Source organism: Rhea americana, unplaced genomic scaffold, assembly GCF_003343005.1.
Source record: "Rhea americana isolate MKP2758 unplaced genomic scaffold, rheAme1 scaffold_24, whole genome shotgun sequence".
NCBI classification, from domain to species: Eukaryota; Metazoa; Chordata; class Aves; order Rheiformes; family Rheidae; genus Rhea; species Rhea americana.
The window spans coordinates 2580792-2591211 of NW_028186357.1; the positions used below are offsets into that span (position 1 = coordinate 2580792).

The 10420-nt window shown below is 37.5% G+C and overlaps 1 protein-coding gene across 1 annotated transcript in view; it reads right to left on the reverse strand.

The window, feature by feature from the left end:
• The window catches only part of PLCG2 (phospholipase C gamma 2), a 60805-nt gene extending 52318 nt beyond the window's left edge, over positions 1-8487 (reverse strand). Inside the window, exon 1 of the mRNA XM_085306471.1 lies at positions 8274-8487. Coding sequence (XP_085162597.1) covers positions 8274-8469 — 196 coding nt within the window. The 5' untranslated portion in view covers positions 8470-8487. The remainder of the gene's footprint in view (positions 1-8273) is intronic.
• Positions 8488-10420: the final 1933 nt, after the last annotated feature.

The following is a 10420-nucleotide window of genomic DNA, read 5'->3' on the forward strand; positions in this document are numbered from 1 at the left end:
GCATTTTTAAAAAAATGGCAGCCATTTTATTCTACAAACTTCTGAAAAAAATAACAGAAAGAACAGGAACAGAGAGAGAATGTGAAATTAGCAGCTCATGTTAATAGCAAACTAAAATATTAAGCAGTTTCATCACACCTTTCTATTAAAAGTGAAAAAAAAGAAAGTATAAGGTAGACCCACCGCATTAATGTAGGTCTGGATTACAGAAAGAAGAAACTGTTACTACATGTTATACTAAGGCATATCATTACCATTAAAAGCCTCAATTCAAATAGTTTTTATTTCTGTACTTAGTAATCTTGCCATTATATTAATTAGAAGTCTGAATCTCTGCCACTCCCAAACACAGGGACTTCGTCCTCCAAGGGAAAGAAGTTTYCAGAATAAATTAATATCAATACATCTATTCATTTTTCTCTTTCAGCCTCACCAGTATTCTAACCTCTTGTCCATAAACAGGAACATTTTTACATCTGATGTGTTATGACCACTTTTTCTAAACATTGCTCTCCAATTTCTTAAACCTACTTCTTGTTGTATGTTCACACAACCAAAAGATGACTAAATTCCCCAAGTGTTTTGCAATAAATCAAGGACATCAAAAAGCTAGGTTACCTTTCTTTCCCTAAAGAATAAGGGATTAAAATATAGTTCAACTCATTTTTACAAAAGGAGGTCATCTCTTTAGATACAAAAATTCCTAGGTAATCAAAAAAAAAAAAAAAAAAAAGAGAGAGAGAGAGAGAATTAACCTCATGTCCTCAGCAGAACCTTCCTTGAAATTTGTATGGACTTCTTACAGACAAATACACATTTGCATGTTTAGTGAAGGCACCACTGACTTCTCAGAGCATAAACTGTCATGGCTGTGAATCATCAGATTATAAGTAAAACTACAGGGATTCATGGAAGAGATGCAGAAATTTGCATGTTTTCCAGTGACTAATCAGACTCTAGTTGCCACAAACTTTCCCTTACAATTCTCCTTAAAGCACTTCACTTCTGATACAGAATGAAAGGCCTGTTACACACCAGCCTCCTGAAGCTTTACAGACTGTCAGGTACTTGCTCTGCAAACATAAATACTGTAACTGCCTTGGGCCTTAGTTTACTCATATGCATATAAGTATGTGTCATAACACGAGGAAATTTGGGTGGCTTATTTGGTAGAATTGAAATGCACTGTAAGTTAGCAAATCCCAGGTGGTGGTTCCACAGACTGTCTCTTAGCAGAGTACTGACTGAAGCAGGTTGCACTCCTGGCCACTCCTTGCTTTCCCTGTTCCTCTCACTGCTCTGCGGTAGTTCCTCCACTGCTAATACGGTTATGACAATACATTTGTTTGAGCTGTTTTGTATCCTAGCGATGAAACAACACAGCAAAACGGCTGGCACAGAGGCAGAAATGACCCCCAGAAACCATGGAAATGTGGAATCCTCAGGTTTTGTGCAGTCTGCGACAATTCAGAGTGGGGGAGAAAGACCACGGAGCGGGACCTGATGGTTGCCACAGAGCCACACACAGTTGCAAAGGATATGTACAGAATAAAAATATACAGCAGGAAGTTGCAAGAGTAACAAAAGCTATGCTAACGTGCAAGTCACAGCTTCACAGACAGATATCTAGCATGCACAAGTTTAGTTTCTGCAAAAAAGAACAAATTAAACAAGCAAATCAATTCCCTCTATCATGAAACTGAAGCCTCTTTGTCTGATGTGCTGATAAAGCAAATGTCAGTTTAGATCTGYCAAAGCTGCCAGGATCTGTAGTTCTTAAATTGCAAATCCATGAACTMACAGTGGTGAATTAGACCTATGGGTAAATGATCCACAGGCCCATTTGGACTAGGTTATCACTAGATCAGAAACACCTTCCCACACAACCTTCATTCCTCTGCTACGTGACTGAAGTTGCCAGATGACCTCCCTAGCACAAAGCAGGTTATAAGTCAGACTGTGCTATGACAAAGAAAAAGAGAGGTCTGGGTCAGGGAGRATGTGGAAGACTGTGGTATAGTATGGCCTTCCAGAAGATTTGTTAAGTTGTCCTGTCGATGGTATCTAGTACTAGCTGCATAACCTGTGTCAGTGGTTTTAGACCCATAATCCAACAGCAAGTATTCCTACATTGCAAAAATACTCCCTATCTTTTTTCTCAATGCTGTGTTTTACATTCARAATTCCTCACCTTATCTCAATATTTAGATTGCATTTTTACATTGACAATGTTTTGCAACAGAATATACATTCTTAAACAAAATGTACAGATGAAAAAAAAACAAAGCACAAAAAGAATTCACACTACCCAACTGCCTCACAGTTAGGAAGCTGGTCTTACTATGCTCCTTATATATTCAGTGACCAGAGCAAGCAACTCCGGTGTACAGTAATTCAGAGCAGGAACCTAACTTAAGGACTCCAAATTTTGTTATGGAAGAGCCATTCACGCACATAATTGACCATATGGATAGACAAATGAGCCTAGTCTTCTAAGTTATCTTCTTAATATTAGGCTGTTTAAAATACTATCTCAGTTATTTCACACATACCAAGAAATAAAAATAAAACAAGGGTTTCAAAGCAAGAGTGATCCCATGAAGTATTAATACTACACTGCAACATGCAAAGCACAACAGAAAAAAAAACACTCAAGGGAAAAACAGTTGCCATCAAAAGTTAAACCCGTCTTTGGTCGCTGATGACATAGGTAACTTAGGAGTGACCATTCAAGAGGTTCTGAGCCCCTTGAACAGTCCCATAACCCACTTAGCAAACTTTAGGTTACCTTCACCGATTTAAAATGATGGAGGACAATGCAGAACAAATAAGAAATASAATTAGTAAGGAGGAGCCAAAAGTGAAGGCCCTGACATTTTGCAGTCAGTATCTACAAATATTTCCCCTAGACAAGCTTAAGAGATATGAGAGCATCTAAAATGTCTGTGTAGAACAACAGCAAGATGCCTAGAAGAAACTCAAGCAAGGGTGAACACATTTGCATAGTTCTCTGCAGTCCCACTAAGGAAGTGGCAATAATTTTAATACACAAATGGAATCCTGCATGCTTAACAAACTGTAATAAAAGCATCTTTCTCAAAGGTGCACTGCTTCCTTCGGTCCATTTGGGTTTTGCACAGTGGGTTGTGCTGGATCCAACRGAAGTAGGAAAAGCATATGTGAAGATCATAAGGTCAGCAACGTGCCTTTGCAGCAAAAGCAGCCAATGGTACCCTGGGCTGCATTAGGAGGAGCACTGCYAGGTCAAGGAAGGTGATTATCCCCCTCTGCTCAGCACTAGTGAGGCGACATTCAGAGTGCTTGGCTCCTCAGTATCAGTAAGACATGAACTTATTGCAGTGAGTCAAGCAGAGGATCGCAAAGATGACTAAAGGATTGGAGTATCTCTCATAACTTGTCAAAGTTGAGGCTGAGAGAACTGGGCTGTTCAGCCTGRAGAAGAGAAGGCTCAGAGGGAAGGGGAGGGTCTTATCAATATGTATAAATATCTCATGGAGGGGTCAAGGAGTAAAGAAAACAGAGCCAAACTCTTCTCAGCAGTGCCCAGTGACCAGATGAGATGCAATGGCCACAAACTGAAACACATTAAATTCCACATGAACACATTCTTCATTCTTTACCATATGAGTGGTTGCACACTGGAACAGGTTGACCAGAGAGGTAGAAGACTCTCCACCTTGGAGATATTCCAAATCTGACTGGGCACAGCTCTAGGCAACCTGCTCTAGATGACACTGTTTCAGCAAGGAGTGGGACAAGATCTCTAGAGATCCCTGCCAGCCCAAAGGGAGCTTGTGATTCACAAAGGTTTAAAGAGACAGAAGATCAYAAACTATGAAGAGGCATCAGAGAAAACAGAAGTCTTGCTATAATTGTATATTTAACAAGCACAGAGCAGAATCACCTTTATTCTTTTGTTCAGTTGCTTCCCAAATTATATCCACTGCCTTGGGCATGCTGAGCTGTGCATTTTTGAGCAGTACTGTAAATTTAACAGTAAAGAAGAACATGACACACATGCAAATATCTAATATGCAGTGATAAGTGATTATTGCATGGAAGGTATAAAGCCAACAGCAGTGTGAAAGTTTGGCAATTGTAGATACAGTAAAYAAGCTACTGAGAAAATAAATACTATACTGGCTGCCTAATTCCAAGTTAGATCCCAAACAGCATAATATAGTTGATTTAATTTCTAAAGAACAGGAAATACCCCAGGAAATACCCTTTTGTAATGRTCTTACAGAGGAGCACTGTTTATTGTCATCATATCTGCAGAAATGCATAGGCTACTGTTTAATGACCTATGCAAAAAAATGCTGCACCTCTGAAAACATCCCTTTGTTTTTAAACCAATTCTCTTAAGAAGGTCCATGAGCAACTCCACTTGTGTGTTCTTGCTACACACTACAAGTAGGACTATATTTATACAAAATATTTGAAATAATAAGTTTAGGTACAATCCTGCAGAAGCAAACTTTCACTACAGTGAATTAGATTTTTACTTCAATACAAGACTGGGGGAGGGGAGGAAAGCATCCTGTATCTCTGCCTCCCTTCCATATGTTTGAGATTTTTCTCATTGCAAAATTATCAGTTTCTTCTTTTAGAACCCAGTGCTACCCCACTGAAAACAATACAGAAGTTCCCCCTTACATCAMGGCTTCTAATGCTAGAGATGTTTTTTCAACAGTTTATATCATAAATTTTAGAGGTATTTACTATTTTCGTGACAATCAAATGCATTTTGCATCCTTGCAATGCACAGTACTGATCGACCTGCAGTATGAGCAGCTATGGCTTAAAGGCATCTGAGTGTCCCTCCTCCATCTATAGCTCACCAGCAARAAATTCAGTATACGATACCCAAAATTCCCACGGCGCACTACACAATGCATTTTCACAGAGAGTGTATGTGCACGCACAGGAGAAAAGCAAGAGTTTTTTTCCTCAATTTCAAAAGGAAGAGAATTACAGCAAATTATAAAAGCTGGTCTCCATCCACCCCATTAGTGGTCTATTTTTATGTCCCAAAACTTAAGAACTCTCTTATCACTGTCTGATTTAGAAATACAAACCCTCTAACAGGTGCAAATGTTCAGTTTTCTGCCTTATATAAAAGGGTAGTTGCCAAACTTGAGTTAAAATTATACACACAACAAGAAGCAATCTTATGCTCCCACCCATACTCAGTATCAATTCCTACTGGACTGTAGTATGGGGAAATAGCAACCACTACAATTATATCACTAATTAGTTCTTGCACAGCACTCCTCAGTATCAAAACACAGCATATTAAACAACATTATTATAAGACCTCATAATTCTATGCACTTACACATTTGAAACATTTTAGTGGCTAAGTTTTTTTATTTTTCAAAGTCAACACAACCTACAAATGAACATTTTGGGTCACTCATATATACCTTTATATACAACCAAAACCAACTTTTCTTCTAGTACAAAGTACGAACAACTTTTTATCCAGTCCATCCATTTAACTATCAAATATGAACGGTTTGGATCCATAATTTTTCCACTCGTCAAGCAAAATGGAAATCTGAATCTCAGTCAAAAGAATAGCAAAAAAATTTTTAAAAGCCAAAAAACAAAAAAACAAAGATTTCCTTCCTCTTCTGCAAAATCGCTGGCTGCAAGTTAAAGCTGCAGTGACTTCCATTTCAAATAGATTAAACACAATTTACCATGAACAAGTGTTCACATCATACTCTAAAACAGTGCCTTCAAAGTATGTCCTGGTTTGGGAAGGTTTCTTTGCTTTTTAAAGCAATAAAACAGTATTTTCTATACTCACCCTTAAGAGTATGACATATTATGCAGATCTGAAGCTTTCATTGTTACAAAGGTCACTTAAAGATTGCTAAATTAAAAATTAAGTACTATAGAACTAAAATTTATGGAAAGAGAGGCATTTGGCCCTTCCGCTAAACTGTAAGTGTAAAACAGTATTTTCTATTCTGATAATGACTGCTTGTATAATTGAAGGCAAGTCATTACCCTGCTGAATTACCCAGGTGTAAAACTTGATTTAAAATATTTGCCCTCCCCCTTTTTTTTTTCCTGAAAAAGTGTTAACATCTATGCATAAAACAAACTTTAATTAGCGGGCTTTATTACTATACCTTTCTCCTCCTAGGAAGCTTTGACAAAAGATTATGATAAAGTCAAGAACTGAAAAAGGTTTGCCCTGAAATCTGGAATTCAGAGTCTGTACAGCTTAAATCTGGCCCCTTTGTGCAAATGGTTGTGACAGTCTTTAAAAACATACTGTTTTTGTCACAGGACTCTAATGCCTCATTCACTCAACGGGCAGTCGTTTTGTATTTTGTTTTAAGCTTATTGTTTAGGGTGTCACCCCAGGCCTTATTTGCCAAGTGCTTTCAAACCATGCTTTCATGGTCGAAATATTCATTTTCTTACAGGACTTTTTTTGGGGTAAACCTCACTCCAGGATCTGAGTATATCAGAACCAGTAACATTCACACGCATCATTACAGGAAGTGATAACTACCCTCATTTTAAACACAGAAAACTGGAGCAGAACTAGAGTAYGATCCTGAGTGCCCTGTTAATCAGGGTGCCCAGCCCTGTTTGTGTGTCCTCAGAACACTGCTCATCACCAGATTCTTACCACCAATAATAAAAAGGTCCTACAAATAACCTGGTCCTTCATTCCATGACATGTCCTGTCCCAGCCCAGTCTGTGCAATGAATGCAACAAGATCCAGTGGAAAACATTAGCAACTGGAGATTTATTACTTCTAAGTAAGGCACATGAACTAAAGTTTCAGACTACCCCAAAATCATCCAATTTCTCAGTGCTTGCCTTTACAAAGAGGCATTTTTAACTTACTATGCATTTACATTAAAAAAAAAGAAAAAGAAAAAAGAAATCCACCAATCAATGGACAAACTCCATTCTCCCCCACCTTCCCTGTTTCTATGATGTTAYTTTTTATTTACAGCCAGAGAGAACACCAGGAGGATGGCTCCTGCCACCTGAACTACTAATTGGTGCCAGTCACAGTTGCTCTGGATGTGGACTAGCACTGCAATAGTATGATGCAGATTTTCCTACTGGAATTCACATATATTTAGTCAAGACCCAGAAATGCTACAGGAGGAAACATCTGTTTATTCTCTGTGTCTGATGTTTTTCACTTTAACTAGTCTCAGTTCTACCTCTTTCTCACATTCCTTACCTCTTTCTCACATTCCTAACCTCTTTTTCTTATCTCAACACTTGATCTACTTGCTTCTCACAAAAATCCCTGTCTCTGCTCATTTAATTCTAATCTCACCTCTGTAGGTTCTTCATGCTATTTTTACTCTCATCTCAATACATTTGTTCAGCCTTCCCAGTTCCCCACCTCCAAATTCCATTCCTTATCACAATTTCTTTTCCCAAATAGCCACAAATAAATAAAACGGATTAGTTTACATACAGTCATAGTCATATGCAAGCACAGTAATTACACTTTTTTTTTTTTAATAACTATAGCACTGTGTATCCCAAAAACTGCAAGCTGAGCTTGCTTGACATCAACCATGTTCAGTAAGAAATGATAGTTAGTTTCACTTTATTCTTCTCTGTAACTTTCACAGGCCCATGTAGCTTTTTCGTCCTCTTCTAGAAATCTCTCAGCTGTGTTATAAATAATGGTTTTAGCCARTTCAGGTATCAACTAAAGAGACAGCATCAATGCAGGACCTTGAAAACATCTCTCATAACGTACAGCTTCATCCTCTGAAGTCACTGGTACTTTCTAGCAACAGTCCTAAATACTGAAACAGCAAATTCCTTAAGAAAATAGAAATTTTAACTCAGTTATCTTGTATTTAGAGCTTCGTCTTTCTGAACAAAGGAGGGGTAAAAAAGTCTTAATTTACAAGACAACTTGATGGTTGATGATGCAAAAGAGCTCTCACTCAGTAACAGTATTCATACAGAACACAGGTAGCATCAGACTCAAAGATGAAAACTCTGAGAACAGGGTTCAGGGAAAAGGATGTTAATAACATACGTGTAGAGTTATCTAAATAACTAGTGAGCCACAGAAGATTCTTCACCTTCACCTACTGCAACAGTTCAGAATACTCCTTGGAAATTATCAAATCCTTTTCAGTCAAAAGTATCACTATATTAATGTAAAGTATCATTAAATCAATGTTTGGCAATTACATTAATTCATCAGTAATTCTAAGTTCAGGTACACTYTGTAAATACTCACAGAATCCTTCAATCTTGTCAGCTGTCTTGCTCCATGCTACCTGCCTGGTTTCCATTATGACTTGAATAGTCCTCCTTTCTGGATTACTCTTCTTAAGACTGAACACTGTCATAACAGTTCCCAGCTCCAGGGTCCTTTTGATCTGGCTTTTCTCATACTCTGGCAGCACTCCATAGTCTATACTCTTTCTGGGCATTTTTTTTTTTAATCAAACGTTTATGGTTTTCAGTGTGCTGAAGAAAAAGCAAGGGAAGAGAAAATTTAATATTTAAAACAATACTAAATTTTTTTAGAAACACATTTGTATAAATAAGTTAAAGCTACCCAACGGTGATTCCATCCCATTCAAAGACAATAGATACATGGTGAACATTGACAGCAATTTATCCTGCAAGAAAGTAGGAATAGGCTTCACAAAAGAAGGTGACAGTGATTGCTGACGTATTGTTACAAGACTTGTTAAAAATGAGGAGTTGGGCAATGTAGCCATCATATATAGTGAATTAGTTTAAAACTCGGCAGCAAGACTAACACCTTTACATTAGCAGCAACRTACTACTAACTCCTGGGTCTTGTAACACAGCGTTATGCCATGTTTGAGAGTAAAATACAGCGAGCTAAGGTCAGCTTAGCCCAAATATGTAAAATCACATGAATCAACATACTCCTCTATATGCAATTTTATGCACGCACACCTTCAATTGTATGTGCACACTCACCACTACAAATACAGATTTCCATCTTTAAAATCTCATCAGCACTGCTACATAAAGATATGTGACACAGGAAGAAAATAAAAGAAAGAAGATCAGTAAGAAATACGGAACATAAGTACAGCTAACTAATAGGACAAAAGAGCAAAAACTATAAAGAATGCAAAACATCAAAATCCAAGTAGAACAATACCTGGATCATAATAAAGAAATTAAATCTAACAGTAATTAAAAATAAATAAAATTGAGGAACACATAGGAAACAAGAAAAATTCTTCTGTTCAAACTAAAGCAGAATCACGTCTCTGATAGAAGAGCAACGTTCAGTGAGCCTGTAGCATCTTCTGCAACATTTTCTACATTCTTTGATACCCCAAAAAGTGGTGTAAATGCAACTATATGGCACAAATTGCTTTTATCATGACAGTTTCTCTCTCTCTTCAAGCCTCCACATTTTTTGACAGTATAATCAGTGGCCAAATTAGGATTACTCAATAGGATAGTTGCACGAGCCAGTCTTGAACAGTACCTGAAAAGTACTTAGTTTAACAATGAGTAGAACCCTTTTCTGTAATACCTAGCAGGTTTTCAATATTAAGGATATTACTTATAAACTATACATGCACACTAGATGTAAAATGTAAGGCTAACATACCACATATTCTGTCCAATGTCCTTTCTTTTACCAAGCACCTTGCAGTACTAAAAAGGATGAGCCTCTGAAGTCTTTACACAGCCATACTGTTTTCTCTCCCCCACAGAAAACAGCAAACATTACTAATAGGTCCAATGTAGAATGCACTTCCTTAAACAAAGGTCAAACCTTGAAGATACTCATCTTGATTTGATGACTTTGAGAGTCTCATAAAATGTCAAAAAAAAGGATCAATTCAACCCTACCAAGTCCCTTTAAAACACCTGAACTCTTATGTACCATTAAATCCTTGCTTGTGGAGATTTTCTCTAATTAATATAGAGAGGGAAATGGCTCTTATTAGAAATGTCTGGTCCTGTAAGATTTGCTTATTGTTTTAGAATATTAGGAGAGTTATGTTCCATAAAAAACCTTGCAAGCTCTACGTTAAGCTGGAAACACCTTTAGTTCTTGAAATTGAGGACAGTTCAATCTCCACAACTGTAAGAAATATCTGGAAGTCGCTTTTGTTGTTAAGTATTAACAATCTAGATATCAATATGGGAAACAGGTATCTGCAATGGATTGGAAGCACATTTGAAACTGGAATAGATTGCTGAGAGAAGTTGTAGAGTCTCCTCCGGAAATATTCAAAACTCACCTGGACATGATCCTGTGCAACATGCTTGAGCAGGAGAGTTGGACTAGATAATCTCCAGAGGTCCCTTCCAACCTCAACCATTCTGTGATTCTGTGAAGTATTTCTACTCTCCCAGGCTTTTTTTTTTTTTTTTTTTTTT